At 44.1% G+C, this 25,458-nt stretch overlaps 1 protein-coding gene across 2 annotated transcripts in view; it reads left to right on the top strand.

Moving 5' to 3' along the window:
- UBE3C (ubiquitin protein ligase E3C) overlaps window positions 1–25,458 on the top strand; it is a 170,883-nt gene that overhangs the window by 87,254 nt on the left and 58,171 nt on the right. For both annotated transcript variants that reach the window (XM_077808366.1, XM_077808367.1), the window contains 2 exons: window positions 14,389–14,486; window positions 23,147–23,279. In XM_077808366.1, coding sequence (XP_077664492.1) covers window positions 14,389–14,486; window positions 23,147–23,279 — 231 coding nt within the window. The remainder of the gene's footprint in view (window positions 1–14,388; window positions 14,487–23,146; window positions 23,280–25,458) is intronic.

Here is a 25,458-nt window from a genome sequence, read left to right as displayed (position 1 = left end):
CATTTTCACTCCTGTGTCAGGAAATGGGCAGAGCTTCTGTAAGAAACAGGCGGACATTTCGGCAGCATTTTATGACCCACCAAAGGCACCTGACATAGTTTATGATGGAGGTGAAGAAGTACCCAGGAATGGCAGACTTGAATTGGCTGATTCTGCTCATTAACGCTTGGTATAGCTGCTGATGCCCCATATGTAGACAGGTTTCAGAGTAACAGCCGAGTTAGTCTGTATTTGCAAAAAGAAAAGGAGTACTCGTGGCACCTTAGAGACTAACCAATTTATTTGAGCATAAGCTTTCATGAGCTACAGCTCACTTCATCAGATGCATTTATTTATGCTCAAATAAATTGGTTAGTCTCTAAGGTGCAACAAGTACTCCTTTTCTTTTTGCATATGTAGACAGGTGCTTCTGGACCAGAGCCACAAGCACAGGCTGGTGGGATCACATGGTCATTCAGACTTTGGATGACCAGCAGTGGGTCAGAACTTTCACTTGAAGACAGCTATGTTTCTGGAGTTTTATGAGCAGCTAACCCCAACTCTCCAGCATAAAGACACATGGATGAGGCCACCCTTCCTAGGCCAGAAGCAGGTTGCTGTAGCCGTCTGAAAGCTGGCTACCCCACACTGCTACAGGTCCATTGCCAACCGGTTTGGTGTTGGAAAATCAACTCTGGGTAAAGTGGTGGCAGAGGTTTCTGAGGCAATCAGTCACATGGTTTGACCCAAAGTGGGGGGCATAAAATATTCCTGAAGTATTTTCTGGCTTTCAGAGAATGGGGTTTCCAAACTGTGCTGTGTTGCCTAATTTTTTAAGTGGTTACTGATTCTATTAATATTTTCCAGTTAATACTAATTTAAAGAGCTGGGGTTGATGAGTTCTAGTCCCAGAATCAGGCACAACAGAATTCAGGTTATCAAGTTCAATATCTGGTTGGGAACCCTGAAGTGTACAGAGATGACACTCTCACCAAGCGCAAAGCAAAGCTTTAAGCAATTTTATTAGTACAATAAATAGAGAGACAAATGCTCCAAACCACATAAAAATAATATAGCAGTAATATAATGTTAAAGGTAATCTCTTGTACCATTCCTCGCATATACTCACACCCTTTCTTGGGGATCTGGTGGTAAAAGACAAGTTGTCATCTACCCTGTCCTGCCAAATGAGTTTGATGGTCCAGATTCTACCCCTTACGTGATGGTCTGGCCTGTTATAGGGCCTGACGGTTGCCATGAATATTCATATAAATGCCCAGCCTCCTTTGTCCATATCCAACTTCCTCACCCTACTAATGTTGCAGTGTCTTCGTTCTATAGCTTCTTTTATTAATGATTTCAACTTATCATACATGTCAGTTTGTTGCCATGGCAAGTTCATTGTTTAGCATCTGCCAGTGTTTCTATAGTAAAACATCCAAGCCTAGTATGAGTTCAGTGTTCCTGCGGTTACCATATATTATTTTGTACAAACTCCCCCTTAATCACAATGTTCCCAGATCCCCAGAATTCATGGCCACTGTTGAGCCACTAAATTATGCTACGGCTCATAAGCCTCAAAGCCTTATGCAAATTGCTTAAGCTAATAGGATAGGCCTGTAGGTTTCTTGTATTACTGCTAAATAAAATGCAAAGCTAGCTCTATGGACTATAGCTGGGACCATTGATGGGACTCATGTGCCCATAGATTACCCTCCTCAAGGAGCACATGAGTACATAAACTGCAAAGGATACTACTACATTCATATGAAGGCCCTTGTGGACCACAGAGTGTGATTTATGAACGCCTGTGTGGGTTGCACTGGGAAAGTTCATGATGCCAACGTTTTTTGCTGATCAGGAGTCTACATTTATGGACAGGCTGGGACACTATTCCCACCAAATGACATTGTCATAAACGGAGTTACTGTCCCCACCATTATTCTGGGGAGCTGCATATTTGCTTTTGCTTTGGCTTCTGAAACTACGCTGATTTCAGAGGCCCTTGGCAAAAGGTGGTTTAATTATATTCTCAGCATGTGCAGAATTGTTGCTGAAAATGCTTTTGACAGATTGAAATCCCATTGGAAATGTTGACAGACCCATTTGGATTCCAGTGTCGTCAGTACTGTCCACATTACTGTGCTCTTCACAATCTTTGTGAAGCCAGAAGTGCACCATTTCCCCCCGAATGGAATCTCTGACCGTGAGGGGCCACCAAATTGCTACCCTCAATGGAGTTGGATGCACTCAGGCAACAGAAGTCATGGGTGCTTTGTGCTCCCATATTATGGACTTGCGTGGCCCAATGGAAGAGAAGGACTAGTACCTTTATGAACTTGCTTGTTTGTGGCAGCAGTATGGGGACTCATTGATTGTGGGGAGAGTACTAATGAATGACATGATCACTTATGAAATGTGGGGGGAGGGGAATTATTCACGGTATGGAATGATGTAAGAGAGTGATTGAAATGTGAATTGCTATAGATAACTGTATTGAGGATAGTATTGTCATGCTCATTCCTAATTGTTCATGATAATCTGTTTACCTTTATTATTTTGATTACATGATGTGAAGCAGTGATAGCAGTAAACCATCTTGATGAAATAAACTTTATTTATAAACATGTATTAGAAAAGTACAACCTTCACCATTTCTGGGGAGGCCAGCTTTCAATACCACACCAAAACATCAGTAACAACAGAATCTGACAGGAAAAAAACATAAAAACAAAGTACATGAACACGTGTGAACAGTAAAAAGAATGAGGAGTACTTGTGGCACCTTAGAGACTAACAAATTTATTTGAGTATAAGCTTTCTTGGGCTAAAACCCACTTCTTCGGATGCATGCAGTGGAAAATACAGTAGGAAGATGTAGATAGATAGATAGATAGATGTATATACATACACACAGAGAACATGAAAAAATTGGTGTTGCCATACCAACTATAATGAGAGTAATCAGTTAAGGTGAGCTATTATCAGCAGGAGAAAAAATACCTTTTGTGGTGATAATCAGGATGGCCCATATCCAACAGTTGACAAGAAGGTGTGAGTAACAGCAGGGGGAAAAAATAAGAATGGGGAAATAGTTTTATTTTGTGTAATGACCCATCCACTCCCAGTCTTTATTCAAGCCTAATTTAATGGTGTCCAGTTTGCAAATTAATTCCAATTCAGCAGTTTCTCAATGGAGTCTGTTTTTGAAGTTTTGTTGTTGTAGTATTGTGACTTTTAGGTCTGTAATCGAGTGACCAGGGAGATTGAAGTGTTCTCTGACTGGTTTTTGAATGTTATAATTCTTGACATCTGATTTGTGTTCATTTATTCTTTTACGTAGAGTCTGTCCAGTTTGGCCAGTGTACATGGCAGAGGGGCATTGCTGGCACATGATGGCAGAAACTGCTGAATTGGAATTAATTTGCAAACTGGACACCATTAAATTAGGCTTGAATAAAGACTGGGAGTGAATGGGTCATTACACAAAGTAAAAATATTTCCCCATGCTTATTTTTTCCCCTTGCTATTACTCACACCTTCTTGTCAACTGTTGGAAGTGGGCCATCCTGATTATCACTACAAAAAGTTTTTTTTCTCCTGCTGATAATAGCTCACCTTAACTGATTACTCTAGTTATAGTTGGTATGGCAACACCCATTTTTTCATGTTCTCTGTGTGTGTGTATATACATATATCTATCTATCTACATCTTCCTACTGTATTTTCCACTGCATGCATCCGATGAAGTGGGTTTTAGCCCATGAAAACTTATGCTCAAATAAATTTGTTAGTCTCTAAGGTGCCACAAGTACTCCTCGTTCTTTTTGCTGATACAGACTAATACGGCTACCACTCTGAAGTGTGAACAGTGAAACCAAGTACAAGACGCAAACCCCCTACTGTGTCATGTCCTCTGGCCACCTGTTCTCCTTTTCCTTCTTTCCCCCTTTGCTGTGCATGCAGAACTGTGGGAGGGAGTTGGAGGCATCCACAATGGAAGGGGGTCAATATGGAGGGCTGCATGGGCAAGGTTGCCCGGCCCAGCCACTGATGGGGCCTGATTGCCTGGACCACCCAGCCATTGAGGCTTCCCAGCTGCTTCTGGACCATAGCACGGGTACCGCACCAGGACTTAGATTGTGGTGTGTGTGATGCAGCAGGAGCTGCTGCTCTTGCAGTCGTTAGTGAAATGAGTCACTCAGACAGCTTTTTCTGCTGAGCTCTGTCCTATCTTAGCTGCCATTCCTGTTCCAGGATCTATGAAGCAGGCACTTGATCCCATGCTAAAACTCAGTCCTCTGTCCTGCAGCCAGCCTGAGCCTTTTCTCTTGCCTGTCGGCAGGCCTTTCCTCTAGCCACAAATCCCTCTGTCTTTGGTACTGGCCCTGCTTGTTGGCCCTGTCTAGCACTTCAACCATAGGATCGTCACCAAATGTTCCTTCTTCTTTGAGTCATTGCAGGTGGCCATTCCAATGTAGGTATGTGCACACCCCAAGCACAGTTGCCGGAAACTTTTCCTTCAGTGGTGTCCGTTGGTCGGCTCTGGTGCCTCCTGGTGCCGCACGCTCATAGCACTGGTATAAAGGGGCCAGCTGACCCCATGTCCCCTCAGTTCCTTCTTACTGCTTGTGACTGTCTCTGGAACTTCCTCTTGCTCTTGCAAGTTCTCTGTGGACTGTATTGCTGTTTATATATAATTTTCAGAGATTGTCGTTCCTATTTTGTTAGTTGTTAGCTGTTAGTTATTCTCTTCAGATTAGCGGAGTTTCCTCTGCTCCCAGTACTGAGCCATGCCTCGGTCGCCAGGCTCCAGGCCTTGTTGCAACAAGGCTAAGCCCCTGAGTAACCCGCACTCCTGTTGCCTGAAGTATTTGGGGAAAGCTCACCTAGGGGATCGCTGCAAAATTTGCAGAGATATCAAACCCCATACCAAAAAGTACTGGGAAGCTAGGCTGAAGTCCTTGTTGATGGAGGCACTGCCGTGACTTTCCTCGGAGCCGTGCAGGTTGGACTTGGCACTGAGGCATCTGTGGGGAACACTCCTGCCACCCTCCAGGAGTCTCGGCACCATTTGCTGTTGCTGATGCTGAGCAAGAAGAGGAGGAAGCTGCTGGGCAAGAGGGGATGTTCCCCAACCCCAAGGACAGCTAGGCATGGAAACCAATGCAGAGTGCGACCTAGGTCAGGCCACTCCCTGGTTCTGGCATCCCAACAGTCAGTGCCATTGACTCTGGCCCTGACGCAGGCACTGTTAAGTCCAGTACCAGACAATCTGTCAGCACTGGAGGGTCAGCATGGTGCCGGCACTATTGCAATGCTATCCACACCGGAGGCTTTCACTGCAGCCAGGGACCTTTTCTTACTGTTGGTGCTGCCCTGACCAGCGGTACAAGGGTCGGTGCCAGTGGACAGAAGGGAGCATGTGGCCATCAGTTACTGTTCAGTACCAAGACCCACGGTGCCATTTAAAGGGAAGCCGGCCATGATGGCCCTGTCCTGGTCCTCCCCTCCTTGGCACTGGTAGCCAGCACCAGTGGGATCCACTTTGGTGTGGTCGCAGGGCAGTGATTCCTCGTCATTGGAATTAGATGTATTCCTCCTGTGCCAGAAGTCACCCCAGCACACCTCCTGTCGGCCCTACCCAGTGGTGGACCCAAGCCAGGTGTTGCCTTTGAGTACTTGGCTCCCTGGCTGGTGCCTATGCAGTGGCCATTTTGGAACTCATGGACCGTTTTCTCTCCATTCAGAGACACCAGTCAAGGCATTCCTACTCAATGGCAGTCCCTGATCCAAACTCTGGCACAGAGTCTGGTGCCAAGTACCAGGAGCTGGTACCCCAGGACCCATCCAGTGTGGAAGATGAGGAGCGCCTTCAGCTGATGGGGATGGGCGCATCACTTTCTGATGATGTCTTAAGATGCACCAGGAGCCGTTTAAAAGAGTATCTGAAAATTTGGGCATACAGGTGGAGGTGGTAGAGGACTCCTCCCATACTTTGGTCAACATCCTGACCACAATGGGCCGGTCAAGAGTTGCATTATCTCTCAAGGAGGCCATTATGGACCCAATAAAAAGGCAATCGCTGCTTCTTTCCCGCCACAGCCATGAGGACTGAAACAAAGTACTTTGTAGTAGCTCATGGGTATGAGTTCTTGTATATGCATCCTCCCCTACCCGGGATCCCTGGTGGTTGCTGTGGCCAATGAATGGGAACGACAGAGTTTGCAAGGGGCAACTTTTCAAAGCAAAGAACTCAAAAAAGCTGGACCTTTTTGGTAGAAAGGTCTACTCAACTGTGGGGGGTGCAGCTCAGGATCGCTAACCAGCAGGCGCTCCTGAGCAGATATGATTTCAACATGTGGGACTCCATGTCAAAGTTTAAGGACTTACTCCCGCAAGAGGCCAGACTGGAATTCTCCTCATCTGTAGAAGTGGGGACATCTATAGCAAGAGCCTCATGAACAACTGCTAGACCAGGGAGTTCAGTGCCTCCTAAACGGTGGGTGCCATAGAAGAGGCTCCACAAAACCTATGGGACTAGGGGTTCTACTCCCATTATTTCCTAATCTCAAAAGTCAAGGGTGGTCTTAGACCTATTCTATACCTGCACCAGCTCAACAGCTACCTCAAGAAGCTAAAGTTCTGCATGGTCTCATTGGCTTCCATCATTCCCTCCCTGGATCTAGTGGGACTGGTATGCTGCCCTCATACACCGCCCTTAAGAGATGCTTACTTTCATATCACAATCTTCTGAGGACACTGGAGGTTCCTCACATTTGTTGTGGACCACATACACTACCAATTTGCAGTCCTCTCGTTCAGCCTGTCGGCAGCCATACAAGTATTTATGAAATGCATGGTGGTAGGGGTGGCCTTCCTGAGGAGGCAAGGGGTGAAAATTTACCCATATCTGGGCGACTTGCTGGTCAGAGCTCGGTCCAGAGCTCAGGTGGAGTCCAGCATTCTCCTTATTCGGTCGTCTTTCCAAACCGTAGACCTGCTAATAATGTTGAAAAGTCCCTCTTCATCCCAATGCAGAGGATAGAGTTTATCAGAGAAGTGTTCATCTCTTCCCAGGCCAGGGCCTTCCTCCCAGAAGGTCATTTCCAGGCAATCACAGCCCTCCAAGGGCACCCAGTTGCCACAGTCAGATCTTGCCTAAGGCTGCAGGGCCACATGGCCTCATGTATTTATGTGGTCCAGTATGCAAGACTACACCTCAGGCCTCTCTAGACGTGGCTGGCCTCAGTATATACTCCAAACTGCCAACATCTGAACTCAGTTGTCATGGTTCCTCCCCTGATTGTCACCTCCATTGACTGGTGGCTAGATCTGCTGGTGGTTTGCGCAGGTGTCCCATTTTCTTGGCTCCAACCATCGATTTCCCTGGTCTCTGACGTATTGGTGCTAGGCTGGGGAGTTCACCTGGATCCCTTGAGGACCCGAGACCTTTGGTCTCATGAAGAACTCTCTCTGCACATCGACATCAGGGAGCTCAGGGCAGTCCGTCTGGCATGATGGACGTTCCTACCTCATCTTGTGGGAAAGACTGTCTTGTTTCTCACAGACAACACAGTGGCCATGTTCTATATCAGCAAACAGGGAGGGGTTCGTTGTCCCCCTCCCCTCCATCCCCATGTCAATAGGCAGTTTGGCTGTAGGAATTTTGCATAGCTTATTCAATTCATCTCAAGGCCTCCTTCCTGTCAAGAGCGCAGATTGGGCTGGTGGATTGCCTCAGCAGGTCTTTCTCCGATCACCACGAGTAGTCTCTTCGACCGGATTTAGTGAAGAACATTTTCCAGAAGTGGGGGTCTCCCCAGGTAGACCTGTTCGTGACAGGAAGTGTCATCAGCTCTGCTCCCTGCAGGACCACAGCCTGGGGTTGCTAATGGACATCTTCCTACTTCCATGGAAGGGTCACCTATACTATGCATTCCCTCCTATTTCACTCATACACAAGGTCCTGCTACAGATCAAATAAGATTGAGTGAAGGTCATCCTGATAGCCTTGGCATGGCCCTCCCCCAGCATTGGTTCGCCACCCTGCTCGACCTCTCTGTGGCGACACCCAGACCCCTCTGCACTCAGACCTAATCTCTCTGGACCACAGTCATCTGCTTCACCCAAACCTTGGCTTCTCCACCTGATGGCCTGGAAGCTCCATGGCTGAATCTGGGAGAGCAAGCTTGTTTGAAGCAGGTTTGACAGATCCTGTTAGGTAATAGGAAACCCTCTAACAGGGCCACTTAACCTCACTAAGTGGAAGTGGTTCGCTCGCTGGGATGACCAGATAGAGGTCTTGCCGACAAGGTCATCGCTGCAGATCGTTCTGGACTACCTACTACACCTGAAACAGCGGAGTTTGGCTATCTTGTTGATCAAGGTTCACCTTGCAGTGATACCGGCTTCCCCCTCCCTCAGGTTGATATTCTCACAAGATGTCCGTGTTTCTTTAAGGGCCTAGAGAGGATGTACCCCGAAGTATGAGAGCCCGTCCCTCCTTGGGATCTCAGTCTGGTCTTATCAAAGCTTATGGGCTCACCATTAGAGCTGCTAGTGTCATGTTCCACCTCTCCTGGAAAGTGGCCTTCTTAGTGGCCAGCATTTCTTCTAGGAGGGTTTCAGAGATCCGTGCCCTCACTTCGGAACTGCCATACACAGATTTCTTTAAAGATAAGGTGCTGTTGCATCCGCACCCCACATTTCTCCCAAAAGTGGTTTCCCAGTTCCATAGTAGTCAAACTATCTTCTTGTCAGTTTTCTATCCTCAGCTGCATGCAAACAGGAAAGAGCAGAAGCTTCACTTATTGGCTGTTAGATGTGTGCTAGCATTCTACATAAAAAGGAACAAACTGTTCCCGAAGTCCACCCAGCTATTTGAAGCGGTAGCAGACAGGATGAAAGGTCTTCCCGTGTCTGCTCAGAGAATTTCCTCTTGGATCATATCATGTATCCACACATGTTATGAACTAGTGGGTGTTCCACTCCCACCTATCCTAACTGCTCACTCCACAGAGGCACAGGCATTCTCAGCAGCATTTCTGGCACAAAAAGAAAAGGAGTACTTGTGGCACCTTAGAGACTAACAAATTTATTTGAGCATAAGCTTTTTGACTAACATGGCTGCTACTCTGCTACTCTGAAATCTGTCATTTCTGGCACAGGTTCCTATTCAGGACATTTGCAAAGCTGCAGTGCATACATTCTCTTCTCGTTATGCATCACCCAACAGGCCAAGGACGATGTCAGATTTGGTTGAGCTGTGTTGCAGTCAGCATGTCTGTGAACTCTGAGCCCACCACCTATTCAGCAACTTGAGAGTCACTTACATTGGAATGGACATGTGCAATCACTCAAAGAGGAAAAAATGGTTACTAACCTTTAACTGTTGTTCTTTGAGATGTTGCACATGTCCATTTCCAAGAACTGCCCTCCTACCCCGCCTATTGGAGTTGGCCAGAAAGAAGGAACTGAGGGTGCCTGGGGTCGACCGGTCCCTTTATACTGGCACTATGAGTGCGCAGCACCAGAGGGCTCCAGAGCCGAACTGACGGATACCATTGAGGGAATAATTTCCAGTGACTGTGCTTGGGGCACACACACACCTTCATTGGAATGGACACATACAACACATCTTGAAGAACAACAGTTACAGAAGGTTAGTAACCAGTGGTTTTTGGGTTGTTTTTTTTTTTGAACAGTCCATGAATGTGGAGGTACTGCAGCCAGTAGAGGTCAAGGGACCTGGAACAGGACAAGAAACAGAGGGTTATTGTCTCAAATAGCTCACTTGCAGGAGCACAGGAAAAAGCCTTGTGGAATTTCAAGGACATAAAATGATATTTTTACAAACTGAACTTCAATATATTGTGAGAGGGATGCTTCAGACCACAAAAGCTCCCTGGACACAGCTTGGCTAATGCCAGCAAAAGAATTTCAGGCATGGTAAGTTAAAAATGCAAAGCTGCTTTTTTGATTTTAGAAAATTGAAAAACTACTTGGATTGGGGAGGGAATGCTGCCATCAGTGGCTTTGCTACAAAAGCTTTTTCTATCATTTCAGGCCTTTCGCATTTTGGAGGATATAACAGTTATTGTGGTGCCCAACTGGCAAAGGGAGATGTTACTCCAAGCTGCTAGTGCGAAACTTGCAGTTTATGTAACAGAAGTATTCAAATATATAGTGACTGAACAGCATATCTGTGAGTGGAGTGGGCTGGTCAGCTACCGAGGTGGCCTTGGAAAATGCACCATTCCCCAAAACGTGACTACCTATCTGGAGTTCCTGCTACAGGAGAAGTTTGCAGCCATCAGTACCCAGGATTGGCTCAGAATTCATGAGGGAATGAACAGGATGCTGTGTTAGCTTCCAAATGGCTTAGCCTGCTATGACAGCATGCAAACAGGCAGAACTCCACAGCTTTCCTCCTCCCTGCCATCCTGCAACCCCAGCACATTTCTGGACAAAATTTCAAACCACAGTTTTATTTGGGACAAATGATTTTGTCCCTGTGGACTTCATGGACTACCTCTAACTGAAATGGACTAGATTTGGGAATGGAACACATTTCTACACACCCCACCCCCATACAGTTCATTGTTTCAAGGCAGCTTGTTAGACTGCTGAATGTTTACAAAGTGACATACTTGTACACATGGCAATGTTAAGTTATTTTTAAGAAACAGGAACGGCCTTAGCAAAAATCTGTGTCTTTCCAGTAAAAGTTCACTTTAAAGGTGTTTACTCTTTGCATTTTCTGGTCGCCTTTTTGAACTGCGTCTGGGAGAGAAGGGGGACCCCCAAGGTACTGGTATACAATCTGCCATTAGCTGACGCATGCTGCTAACTGAGGCTTCTCATAACTTATTGGTTCGTAGAACAGAAATCCCTCCCATTACTGCATTAATAAACATTAAAATGGAGTCAGAAACTTACCGGGCTCAGGGGTGCCTTCTGTCCATTCTGGTCTGTTGCAGGCCCAGCAGCAGACTGTTCCTCAAGGGGTGCATCAAACCGCTCCTCCAAGCGTGGACCCAGAATGTGCTGCTGCTGCTCATGTTCCAAAGCCTGCTCTGGGACCAGTTTCAGCAACAGAGTGACTTCATGGTCCCCAATTGGTGCCTGCTGCTGGCTCCCATCAGTCTCCATGTTGGATTTAGGGGCCAGCAGCGTACCATCCCGGTCATCATGCACCACCGTTGGCTCTGTGCTTGGTGCAGTGTCCAGTACCTGGTCAAACTCCTCATTAAATGGGCATGGTTTTAGCAAGTTGCCTGAGGTGCGGTTTTGGTCTCTGGTTTTCTGGTACTTGTTCTAGAGCTCCTTAATCTGCTCCCTACACTAGGCAGCTGCCAGTTTTTTTGTTATGTGCTAGTATGTGTGGTCATTCCTGGTAGTCTTTCTAAACTCCACAGCTTTGCTGGCTTTGCACCACAGATTTACCAAAATCAGGCTGTGTTCCCACGCCCACTTTCCAAAAGGCTTCTTATGGTCAGTCTCCATTACAAACACAGAGGACTCTCTGATGGTATGTTTGGTTATCAGAAGAAAATGGAAGTGTTAAGTGCTGACTCACTGAGCTGCAGCAGTACACCAAGGAGGGTGGTTCTGTTTTCAGCAGAGTAGATTCAAGATGCTTGGGATAGAGAGGAAAAAAGAAGTTGGCCCATGGGATTATAGGATGCTTTTTGGAGGACTCCCAGGATCCAAGTCCTGAGGGGCTCAGTCTACGCTGCAAAGCAATAATGCTGAAACCCTGGGTCAAGGTTTGACCCAAGCTCAGGCCCTGCAGCCCTAGAGCGTCTTGGGACCCTGGGTCAGTGTAATGTGTGTGTAGACGGAAGGAGTAAGTCTGACATTAAAGCCGACAGTATTGCGTTAGAAGCATTGCTCTCATTCTCCACCAGAAGGTAGTGGTTCTTTCAGCACAGTTAGAGCGCTTTTTGTGCCAAAGCAAGCACTGTCTCCTGGGAGTCAACTCTCAGTACAGGAAGTTCAGGTCTGTAAACTGGCACATCCTGTTCCAGAAGCTCCAGCTTGGTCTGAGTCAGTTTTTTTCCAAAGCACTTGTGACCAGAAGCGTCAATATTGCTTTCAGCAAAACAGAGTTTCAAGACACAATTAATATGCTTTCGCATCTTAACTCCACTAAATAACTATCAGAAAATACAAAATGCAAAACTTAGGCTAAGCTCTGATAGAAATGACCAAGACAATATTGTACCATGAGTCGTTGTTGCTAACTTTATACAGTGTTTGCGATGCCATTGGTAACTTTGCTTGTGACCCTCCATCCACCACCACCACATTCGTCCACATTGCCGAGAGAATTTATAGCTGCCTGTTTGAGACAGACTGAATATCAGGATGATGTGGACTACCCCCTCCCCTTTGCAAGTGACCTGTCCAGGTCCAGGATAAAGCACATTTGTGTGAGGAAACCCATGCTGCAGTTGCCTGTGCTGTCGTCCGTTTTTAGCTAAATAAAGTGCTTCAGCCTCCCGGGTTGTCAGTCTGGCACCCTTCATGACCACAAAATTCACTGACAAGAAGAAAGGTAGGATCAGCGTGACTGTGTGAAAACAAGCATATAACAATATACGTATGATCTGTTTAATCCCACTTGACTCCATATGGGATTAAGTCAATTAGTGTGAAAGTACTGCTGAATCACGTATGGTAGTGTTTATTTGTGCTTTTTCATTTACTTAAATGGCAGACTCTTGGGTTATAAATGCACTGTGTATTGATGACTCCATCCAATATTTCTTTTTAAAGATGGAAACCTTGATGGAGAAATGCAGATAAAATTGACTAATTGACCAGAATAATTGAACTGTCGAAGTTGGGTAGTGGTTTACCTTTGCTGTACATGCACTTTCTGTTTAAAATGCTTTTAACCCTTAGCTTAAGAGGCAGCGTACAGTGACTTTAATTAAAAATGTTTACTAAGAAACTAAGTAACCTCAAGGAAGCATTTTATCAAAAATTCCAAGGGCTTGCAATGCTGAGACTTGCCAAAAGCGAATATTCATCAAGTATACGAATATGTGGGGTCATGTCACACTAAATCAGTATCTAAAATAACTCTGCTTAGAAATGATTTGGGGAATTTAAAGTACAGCACCCTTTGATAATGATCATTGATGTGGTGCCCAGCTGCAGAAGGGCAGCCAAGCATCACCACCCCATAAGCAGATGCCAAAGGAAGGATTGCAACTGCCAGTGTAATCTCCTTGGCCCCATTAGTTACATGTACTATTTACTTCAGCTTTCCCCCCACCCCTACCTTGTCTGCAGACAGCCTGGCCTTGCCTGTGAAGCAGCTTTTTTCTGGTTCTGATGATAAGCAAGAAAGTGAAAATGTCTGGGGCTTTATTATCTGGTATTCAGTCTGTAGCTTGATGAACCTCCCTCTACACCATCAAGGAGGTAAATAAAGCCCGTAGCATCTTGTGCTGGCTTCCTGTCTCATGCGGCACTTGAATTTGTTTGCTGTAATATGAGGCATGTGCCCAGCTAACTTAATTTTCTTGCTATTAAATTAGATTAAGATGATATACTTTAAGTATCCAAAACCCAAATAGGAACTATTTCTTAAATACCTCCTTATGGGATACATCTAGAATGTTCCAAAAGAGTTGCACCATGGTTTGAGACTATCTTGGAGTGGGAGCCTTTTCCTTTAACTCCTTATGCTCTTTGGCTATTTTCTCCTTGCTGCTCACTCAAGCAGCTAATGTAGCTTTCTGCTGTTCCCTTCAACTTTCCATAGGGACTAAAATTTAATTTGATCACAGGACAAATGTCTTTTTTTGCACTTTCCAAGTTTATTGAAATAAATTAGTTGACTTAGTTGGGTTTTGGCTGAGGCACTAGAATGTCACACCAAAATTGGTGTGCTGGACAAAAACAGAGTCCATGGTTGAAAGCTAAGTATACCAAAGTATTGTGGGAAATAGAGCCCTGTGATCAGTGTGATAGGGCCTTTGGGTGCTGCCTTAATGCAAATAATAATTACAACCTTCCCTTAATTAGCTGATAAGTTTCTAATATTTAAAATTTTATTTTTCTATTGTATTAAACAACATTTAAGAAAGCAGAAAATAACATGATTTTTCTAAAGGAGATTAAAAACACAATAGCATATCATTTCTATATATATCTTCTCTGCAGTAAGTTTTAATTGCTCAATTTTCACTTTACCGGTAGAAACTGTAATATTTTAGGAAGGTAAGGCTCAGCTCATAAGAAGCTGGCTACTTCGCTTGCACTAAACCAGTTGTCTTCATGTGTGTAGTTTTTTGATTGAATGCAACTTATGAATTGATTTTTACAAGATAAACACTATTAGAAAAGCAGTTTTTTACCAAAATTGATAAACTCTTTGTTCATATTTTTAAGTGGGTTTGGAGCCAGCACCTCTTTCTGTGTCTGAAGAACGACAACTTGCAATTCTGACGGAGCTACCTTTTGTAGTTCCTTTTGAGGAAAGAGTAAAGGTATTTAATTTTTTTAATTTGTGTCTTTTGAGGATTTTACAGTAAACGTAATACAGTGGGTTCAACTATGTGGGGTATCAGGCCTCAGATCATCCTATCCAGTGGAGAATCAGGCCATGATGTTCCTGTTTGTCCCTAGTATTTGCATGGCCACTACAATGCAGAAGATGCTGGGCAAGATTTACTGTTATGTTTTCTTGCAATTTATTTTCCCTTTTTACAATGTTTTAGAATAGTTTTTCCTTACTTAGAAGGGTAGACTATGTTAACATCACTTGAGAAATGGTAACGCTGTATAATAAGCAAGCATAGGCCTAGATTCTGCAATTGGATCTACGTGGGTGGACCTCTACATCAACGCTGAACCCTATGCTCAGGGTTTAGCTGATCGCCATATTTGGGGTCGGGAAGAAATTTTCCTCCAGGGCAGATTGGAAGAGGCCCTGGAGGTTTTTCGCCTTCCTCTGTAGTATGGGGCATGGGTCACTTGCTGGAGGTTTCTCTGCTCCTTGAAGTCTTTAAACCACGATTTGAGGACTTCAGTAGCTCAGACACAGGTAAGAGGTTTTTCGCAGGAGTGGATGGGTAAGATTCTGTGGCCTGCATTGTGCAGGAGGTCAGACTAGATGATCATAATGGTCCCTTCTGACCTTAATATCTATGAAACCCCATTGCAGTTAGTGGAGCTCCAAGTAGATGCACAGTACATCTACCTGGATCTTATTGCAAGATCCTAGTTTCTCAGATACAGTGTATTCATTAAGCCAGTACAATATAGGTGAGAGTCATTTTGTGGAAATAATGCCCAGAAGTTAAGTTTCTGCATTCAATGATAGTTGAACTTAAAGGAACACTTAATTACTGTATAGGAAAAATGTGACTTTCAATTCCATATATTGTTTATAATTTGGTTTTGAATGCATTCTGGATCTTAAGTATGTAATTTTGAGGGCCAAGTTTTTTCAAATCCCACAAGATTTTGTTTTAATGCTACCATTGTGATGTTACCCCTAGAAACAATTTCTGAGCTGCTTCTGTTGGCTCTACAACAGAGCATAAGTTAATTAACCGACTATTCCCAGAATTGTGTTGGAATCATTGTGCACCAGCACCATCAAGAAAATGAAAAATAGTTTCATGGGGGAAATAAATCAATGTTTACTGAAAGGACAATGACAAATTTGGTAGAAAAATGTGTATTTTTAGGCTTGTATCAGATATTGGAAACAGTAAAGAATAAAAATTTATTTAAAACATATTCATATAGCATGGTGATGTGATAATGCAAGTTCTGATAGCTATTTTTTCCAAACCATTCAACATCCTAGTCTGATTATATCCCTGGAGATTATTGTTCAGTGGCTTTCAGTATTTCATCATAACATAATACAATCTGTACAGCTAGGACTTGAGTAATTCAGTCCCAGTTTGTTTGATGTTCTTCAGGGGCCTCTGTGCATTGCCACTTATGGGATTAGCTCCTTTAGTATTGTGCTGTGTGACTGTGTAACAAAGCCACATCTCCTAAGGGTGCCAGAATGCTCTCTCATTTAGATGATCAGCTCTGTCCATATAAGGGAGTATTACTCCTATCTAATACTACCAGTTTCTTCTCTAATGCTGCTGAAAGCGAAAGGGAACTACTTCTTGTGTGTGTGAGCTAATTAGCCTAATCTCTCTTCTATAATTAATTAGTTAGAGTTATGCATGGTATAGTTAGGGTAGTGGAGGCTACTTGCCTTGGTTTATCCCGAGGTTATGTTGGGTCCAGACCGATTCAAAAGTTGTGCATCCTGCTTGGCAATCTTTCCAGAGACAGATGCACATGTTTGGTGCCTAATGTTCCTGGGAAAGGCTCACCGAGTCTGCCAGTACCCAATTTGCCATGCCTTTACTCCTTGGTTGAGGAAGGACAGACAGCTAAGACTGCAGGCTCACTAGGTTTCTTTGAGCCATTAGCCAGACCATCCTAGTGCTCCTTCAGGAGTTTCAAGGTGCGCCTGTTTGCTGAGACCTACTGTAAAGAGACCTCTGTGCAGCCCTCTTTGTTGAGACTGACGTTGACTTCCCTGAGGTAAACACTTACTGGAACTGACCCTCTGGCCCAGCACTATCCAGGACTGCAGGCTCTTGTCAAAACAGACTGCTCCATCACCTCAGTCTGCGATGACACTAAAGACTCCCTCAGTGCCCTTAGAGTTGGCAAAGTTTGACATCACGAGAGAGAGAGTCATGCTTACAGATACCTTAATGCCCCTGTTTTGGGGAAGAGAAAGGAAAAGAAGAAGTAGTCTGATCTGCAGAAGGGGTCCACGGAGAAGAACAAAGGGGGAGGCATTGTTTTCATTCTCCTCTGTGATTCATATAGTTTTTGGAGACGCTTTACCAGTCTCGACACTGTCTCGAATATATATTCCTCCTCAGCTTGATGCTTCAGTGCTGAGTGACTTGGACACCTCACTGGCATGCATGCCTCTAACACCATTGACTTTCCTCTCTCATGGCTGAGGTTTGTTTATCAAAGCTTTTGGCTACACCTCTGCGTTTTGACTCTGCACTTCAATATTCAATGCCAGTATTGATCCAAAACATCCTTCAGGAGCATGGGATTTCCTTGGAATTGAATATGCTACTCCTCCAATTTGCTCCAGAAAACCCAGCTGCCTTCCCTCTCCAAAAACTCCATATGCATGAAAAGGTCTTATGAAGGGATCTCTTCAATTATTAATGTGGCCCCACATTCAGGAGCCAGTGAAAGTTTTGCTCAATGCCGCCAAAACTATCATGGCCCTAACTTCAACACTAATGAGAATGTAGACACCAATGCCGCTCCCGACACTGAAGAAGCTCAGTCAAGGCTTGAGAGTTTTCCTGACCGCTGACTCACCTCAGGCACCGCTACCTTCAAGGACACCCATGTTTCATTTGGCACAGATACGACTGGCACTATTGCCTCCTCAAGAAGATTGACAACGGGGAGGGGACGCCCAGAGGAAATGGAGCAATTTCCCATAGAGGAAAGATTACTTTATTTGAAGTAAAGGAAACATACATTACTTGAAGATGAAATGGGGGCTTCGTCCATCTCTCCTCCTGATGACCAGAAATTATTTCAGGAGTTGATGGGGAGAATGGCTAATACCCTTCAGTTACAGACTGGAATTTCAGACAGTCTGAGCCCCTTTTCAATATCATGGAAGCACAGAAAAAAGACATTTGCTTTTCCTAGTCTCCTGGGTTTACTCAGTCCAGCAAAGGACATTTTGCTTTCTCTGTCTTCACCATCAACACTAGATAGTGTCTTATCACACGTCTAATACATGGCCATCCAACATCTTGACAGATGAAAGAAGATGCGACAATGTCTGTCAGTGGTGCTTAGTAGTGATATGGGAAAAGAGCCCAATGCGCAAGTGGGAAAGCTTCCCATCTGGCTACAGGTCCACTCATTAGATGGAAGTTGAAGCATACTCTGCTTCCTTCCTCACCTGAGGGCCTCAGCCTGGATGCTCTGATGGTTCTTTGAAGTGACTGCACCAGTCTTAACACGGCTTCTCCAAACTGAAAAATTATTGGCAGGATTTTCCCAATTCTCAGTGGGAATGCTGAATTTCTAGAGACCTTGCTTGACCTTGTCGCTGTATCAGAGGTTTCTCCTTCCTCTGCGTTGTAGACAGTTCTTAGGTTGGCCATAAAGCACAGCTTTTGGCAGACGATATTGAGGCATGCACTCCACGTGTCCTAACCAGCAAAGCCATTCAATGTCCAGCATAGACTGTAGTTCAATTCTCTCAAGGGTCTTGTTATCAGTGATCCATTGGTCCCAAGAAACTCTAAGGATTTTTCTGAGACAGCGGAAGCGAAAACTGTTCAGTCTCCGCTCCTGCTTAGAGTAGGTAACCGAACTTTCACAGACATAAAAGAGGGTACTAAGGACACAAGCCTGATAGACAGACACACATTTGTATTCAGGGTTAGCAACTTGTTGTTCCAAACACATGAGGTTAAATTTTCCAAAGGTAACAGAAGCTTTGCCGATTCTCATATCAAATTCCCTATCAAGGTTCAGTGAGCTGGGAAGAATTGAGCCAAAATAGCAGAAGTGATCCACATTGTCCAGAGCTTCATTATTGACGAAGATTTTAGGTGGAATGTTGGTACCTTGTGACATGACAAGTGTTTTTTTTAATACTGATTATTGTGCCAAATTGGGAGCATGCATCAGAAAACTTGTTCACCATGACCAGCAGTTCATCAGGTGAATTAGAGATGAATGCAGTGTCACCTGTGAAAAGCAGATCCTGAACAGTAAGCTGGATGACATGCCTTCTGCTCTGGAATTGTCTGATGTTAAACAAGCTGCCTTCCATGCTTGATTCAACAAGTACGCCAGATGGATCGTTTCCAAAGGGGTACTTAAGAAGAATAGAGAAGAAAATGCCAAAGCCAAAGGCTAAGACACAGCCTTGCTTCGTACCAGTATTAATACTAAACTTGGATGATCCAATGTACGCAGTCTGAAAAGGAAGCTGATCTTGTCCCTGCAGGTGCTTCAACAACTTCATTGATGGTAGATCAGAGAAAATTCACTCCTCCGTCCCCTACTGTTACAGTCACCACAGATGCCTGCACTCTGGTTTATGGTGCACATGGCCACTTGAACACCTGGGAATCCAGATTCTACATCAGTGTGTTGAAGAGCAGGTCTGTAAGATGGGTTCTAAAGGCATTGTGTCTGTCCATACATCGCGTAGTACAAGTGCTCACAGACAATACCACGGCCATGTAGTGCATCAACAAATGGGGAGCACATTCTTAACTTCATCTATGGAGGCAAGGAAGCTGTGCCTCTGATGTATTCATCATCACATTCACCCATTAGCAGCACACCAGCACATTCACCCACTAGCAGGAGAAAAGGAGTATGTACATGCAGACGCACTCAGCATGAACTCTTACAACAAACACAAATGGTCCCTAAACTGGTCAGGAGTGTCTTCATTCTTACTCAAGTGGGGTCAACCTCTAATCAAAGTATTCATGTCTAGTCAGAATGCCAAGTATTTGTCCTGCACCAGGACTTAAAGTGGCAAGAAATCTTTATTGGATTCATTCCTTCTGTACTGAAGCAATCATCTCTCCGTTTTCTATCCCATTCCCTTGATACCCAGAATCATAAGGAAGATCAGAGAGGACAAAACCAGTGTCCTACTGATAGCACTAATGTGGCTTAGGCAACATTGATATACAGATCTTCTCCAGCTAATCAGAGAATCATCCATTCATCTTCCTCTCTGCGCCCACACCTCCTCTCTAAACAATAAAGGAAGATTCTTCACCAGAAGAACCAAATACGCTTCATCTATCTGTGTGAAGGATAGTCAGCAAACACATACGATCCATGAAAGGTAGGAGTGTTCAAGCAGTACTGTTAGTCATGAAAGAACTAAATGGTTTGTGTTGGATGAAAAGTAATGGGTTAACCCCATCATGCGAAGGAGATCCAGCAGTTTGAAAAGGAGTACTTGTGGCACCTTGGAGACTAACAAATTTATTTGAGCATAAGCTTTCGTGAGCTACAACTCACTTCATTGGATGCATTCAGTGGAAAATACAGTGGGGAGATTTACATACACAGAGAACATGAAACAGTGGTGTTACCATACACACTGTAACGAGAGTGATAAGGTAAGGTAAGCTATTACCAGCAGGAGAGCGGGGGTGGGGGAAAACTTTTGTAGTGATAATGAAGGTGGGCCATTTCCAGCAGTTGACAAGAACATGTGAGAAACAGTAGGTGGGGGTGGGGGAGTAAACATGGGGAAATAGTTTTACTTTGTGTAATGACACATCCACTTCCTACTCAACATGCGCTACATTGATGATACCTTCATCATCTGGACCCATGGAAAAGAAGCCCTTGAGGAATTCCATCATGATTTCAACAATTTCCATCCCACCATCAACCTCAGCCTGGACCAGTCCACCCAAGAGATCCACTTCCTGGACACTACGGTGCTAATAAGTGATGGTCACATAAACATCACCCTATACCGGAAACCTACTGACCGCTGTGCCTACCTACATGCCTCCAGCTTTCATCCAGACCACACGATCCATTGTCTACAGCCAAGCTCTACGATACAACCGCATTTGCTCCAACCCCTCAGACAGAGACAAACACCTACAAGATCTCTGTCAAGCGTTCTTACAACTACAATACCCACCTGCTGAAATGAAGAAAGAGATTGACAGAGCCAGAAGAGTACCCAGAAGTTACCTACTACAGGACAGGCCCAACAAAGAAAATAACAGAACGCCACTAGCCATCACCTTCAGCCCCCAACTAAAACTTCTCCAACGCATCATCAAGGATCTACAACCTATCCTGAAGGACGACTCATCACTCTCACAGATCTTGGGAGACAGGCCAGTCCTTGCCTACAGACAGCCCCCCAACCTGAAGCAAATACTCACCAGCAACCACACACCACACAACAAAAACACTAACCCAGGAACCTATCCTTGCAACAAAGCCCGTTGCCAACTGTGTTCACATATCTATTCAGGGGACACCTAATCACATCAGCCACGCTATCAGAGGCTCGTTCACCTGCACATCTACCAATGTGATATGTGCCATCATATGCCAGCAATGCCCCTCTGTCATGTACATTGGCCAAACCGGACAGTCTCTATGTAAAAGAATAAATGGACACAAATCAGACGTCAGGAATTATAACATTCAAAAACCAGTCGGAGAACACTTCAGTCTCTTTGGTCACTCGATTACAGACCTAAAAGTGGCAATTCTTCAACAAAAAAACTTCAAAAACAGACTCTAACGAGAGAGTGCTGAATTGGAATTAATTTGCAAACTAGATACAATTAACTAAGGCTTGAATAAAGACTGGGAGTGGATGTGTCATTACACAAAGTAAAACGATTTCCCCATGTTTATTCCTCTCCCAACCCCCCACTGTTCCTCAGACGTTCTTGTCAACTGCTGGAATTGGCCCACCTTGATTATCACTACAAAAGGTTTTCCCTTCCCTCCGCCCCCCCCCCCCCCCCCCCCGCTCTCCTGGTAATAGCTCACCTTAAGTGATCACTCTGATTACAGTGTGTATGGTAACACCCATTGTTTCATGTTCTCTATGTATATAAATTTCCCCACTGTATTTTCCACTGAATGCATCCAATGAAGTGAACTGTAGGTCACGAAAGCTTATGCTCAAATAAATTTGTTAGTCTCTAAAGTGCCACAAGTACTCCTTTTCTTTTTGCGGATACAGACTAACATGGCTACTACTCTGAAACCAGCAGTTTGAATATCTCTTGTATTTTAAATCACAAGGTTTAGCCATAGTTTCCTGAAGGTTCATTAAGCTGCTGTTTCTGCCTCTTACTTTTTTGTTAGACAGGTCTTTATTCTTTCATCGTACAGTCTCCAGATTTCTTAAGAGATGGTAAATGCCTTTCCCAGCACAAAAGGACCTTCCTGGCCAAGAATTTGACCAGGGTTTTAACTGTTGGTAGTTCTACCCGGTGAGCCCCGTCTCAAGCTTCCATAGATACCTGTCTATCAAAACAGCATTTTTAATAGATATTACCTCTGCTAGGAGGGTTAACAAGCTCAGTAGCTTGATGGCCTTTCTAACATTTACAGTAGTACATAAAGACAAAGTTGTTTTGAGATCTAACTCAGGTTTATGCTGAAGGTGGCATCGACTTTCGTCTGTTGCAGTATGTCTCTCTCCCTGTTTCCTTCTCCAGAAACCAGGCTTACCCAGGGTAATCCATCTTATATTGCTTTGATATGAAAAGGGCTCTGTGCTATTATCTGGACAGGACTAAGCCCTTAAAATAATCTAACATAGATTGTTGCCATGGGGAAAGGTTTAAGGCAGAACCATTGAGTAAACAATTTTCCCCTCGGGATTAACAGGTGTAGTGAGTATTGTTATACTTCAGCCAGAAAACCGGTACCACTTGTCTTAAGAACACACTCCATTAGGGCTATGACGGACTCTCTAGCTTGTTTGAGACAGGTTCCTATTGTAGAGATTTGCCAAGCAGCAACACTGAGTTCTGGTCACACTTTCACTAAGTGTTATTAATTGGACTTGGCATCATGCTCTGATGCTTGGTTTGGTAAAGTGGTGCTACAGTTCATTTTTGCCTCTAACTCGTTGCCTTCCATTCTCTGTTGGGGACACTGCTTGCAAATCTCCTATAAGTGAGGAGGCCTTTGAACAAGGAAGGGTTACTTACTAGTAACTCTTGTGTTTTGAGAGTTGCCTCTGTACATTCAGACTACTCACCACTTTCCCTTCTGCCTTGGAGTTCTTTGTATGTCAGAATTTTGACATCTAGGCAGAAGCAACTGAGATGGTCAGGGAGTGCGGGGTGCACTCTATTAGGCAGATGGAACTCATTATGTTGTCTTAGCTCAAGAGTGCTCTTCCCCCACCCATAGCGGGTACAGCTTTGTTATGCAGTTCCATAAATGGCCACTAGAGGCACCGAATCTCATACCTGCAAATGCACAGAAGCAACTGTTGCAGAACAATAGTTACTAATAAGGTGGTAACCGCTCTTTACTGAAAATGCAGATTTCAGTATGATTGATTGATTTCTTTTTCTACTCTTTTTACCAGATCTTTCAAAGACTGATCTATGCAGATAAACAGGAAGTTCAAGGAGATGGTCCATTTCTGGATGGAATTAATGTCACTATCCGAAGAAATTATATTTATGAAGATGCTTATGACAAACTTTCCCCTGAAAATGGTATGTTTGCATTTAAGTTCTAGAATATTCTAAAAATAACATTGATTGGTTGTATAAATCTCACCATATAATTATATATTTGCTTTTACCCGACTGGAAGGTTTGGGTTTTTTAAAAAAAGAAGCGTCTTATCCCTGAAGTACCAAACATCCCCAGAATCTAGGTTCTCTCTGTCCACGCACACATACGAAATCCTCATTCAAGTTTGTCATCTTGATTATTGCTACCTCCTCCTCTCTGACCTCCTTGACAAATACATCTCTTGCCTTCAGCCCATTCAAACTAAATATTCATTGTGTGCCATCTCCATCCTTACAAGACTGTTTCTCTGACAACCTGTTTTGTGCTTTCACCCTTGCTGTTTGTCTGCAATGAGTTTTAGCTGAACCGTTTCAAACCTCTAGCATAGACAGAGCTTACTTGGGTATAGTGTGACTTATAAGGGAGTGGGGCTAAGGTGAACTGGTTCCTGCTATGTTGGTGTAAATAATGTCTACAATAGGGGTGTGCACCTGTGTAGTTGCATCAGTGGCTAAAAATCCACAGTAGACGAGGCCTAACTTGTGGAAAGCCGTCACCAAACATATGGAGTTTTGGCATAAAAGAAGAAAGTTTAAGGCACAAAATGAGTAATCCTGAGCAAGGGACATAAGTCAATAAGAAGAGATTCTATAAATACATTAGGACCAAGAGAAAAATGAAGTAAAGTATAGGTCCACTACTCACGGGGAAAGGAGAGCTGAGGTGGTTAATGCATGTTTTGCTTCACTCTTCATTTAAAAAAGGTTAATTGTGACAAGATGATAAACACAATTAATATTAACAAAAAGGGGGAAGGAACTCAGAATAGGGAAAGAATATTTAGATAAGTTATATGTACTCAGGTCAGTAGGATTTGATGACATTTGTGCCATGGTACTTAAGGAATTAGCTGAAGTAATCTTGGAACCATTAGCGATTACCTGGAGGATAGATGAGGTCCCAGAGAACTAGAGAAGAGCAAACATAATACCTGTCTTTAAAAAGGGGAGCAAAGGGGGTTCAGTGATCAATTGTTCTCCATGTCACTGAAGAAGGAATGGGCTTAATCTACAGCAAAAGAGGTTTAAGTTAGATATTAGGAAAAACTTTCTATCTATAAGGATAGTTAAGCTCTGGAATAGGCTTCCAAGGGAAGTTGTGGAATCTGTCATTGGATGTTTTTAAGAACAGGTTGGACAGACATCTGTCAGGGATGGTCCAGATATACTTGTTCCAGCATCAATGCAGGAGGGCTGAACGAGATCACTTCTCAAGGTCCCTTGTAGGCATACTTTTATATGATTCTATTAATATCTTTCCAAAGCACTGCAAAAGAACCAGCTTCAGCTTCACCCCACTACCTCATGAGTTCCTTGCTGGGGATTTTCTTTGGCTTGGAGGAATCCTCAATTAGTATAGAACTGGCATAGCTTGCTGCTGTACCTCGTTTCCCACATCCACTGATGTAAGAGGCATAGAGGGGCGTGGCTGGGATATCATGTGCTCTGGCAGTCCTCAGCTACTGTAAGGACCCTAAGGGACTATTGCCTGCTGGTGCAAGTTGGAGTAGTCCCCAAGAATAAAAAGTCAGGGAGCCATAACTGGTTGTTGGTTTTCAGCTTCTGCTTTACACCTCTCTTGTGTTACCCTTGGTGGCTATGTGGGACAGGAGCTGTTCTTTGCTAGACTCTTCTCTAGGCTCAGACAGAGCCAGTTAACATCTTATACTGTTTTTGCTTGGGCTCCTACAGCCTGGCAGGTAAGTAGGCAGTGAGCACTCTGAGCTACTCTCTTCCTTCTCCTGTAGTGCAGCAGGTGGCCAGCAGGGGAATTGCTGAGTAATTGCAGCAGGGATGGGACAACTGCTCAGAATGTTCCCAGTTCACAAGAGGAGTGTTACCGAAGAGGCAGGGGAGGCAGTTGTGGAGTGTTACCCTCTATCTCTTTCTCATAGTGATGGGATTAATTCAAATATTTAAATTTACAAGTTCAAGGCACACTGCACGGAACACATTTTCCATTCACAATCAAATACATGTTTTCTTCTTAACTCAGTAGCCCTTGAGGGCTACGAGTGCCTCCTGGGCCAGAGGTTTGACACTGTATTAATAATAATAGTATGTACTGGAATTTCTTATATAAATGTATATGAAGTTCA

Source organism: Eretmochelys imbricata, chromosome 2 (genome assembly GCF_965152235.1).
Source record: "Eretmochelys imbricata isolate rEreImb1 chromosome 2, rEreImb1.hap1, whole genome shotgun sequence".
In the NCBI taxonomy this organism is placed as follows: Eukaryota; Metazoa; Chordata; order Testudines; family Cheloniidae; genus Eretmochelys; species Eretmochelys imbricata.
Note: the sequence above shows the minus strand (reverse complement) of the source record. Positions and strands in the feature narration are given on the sequence as shown.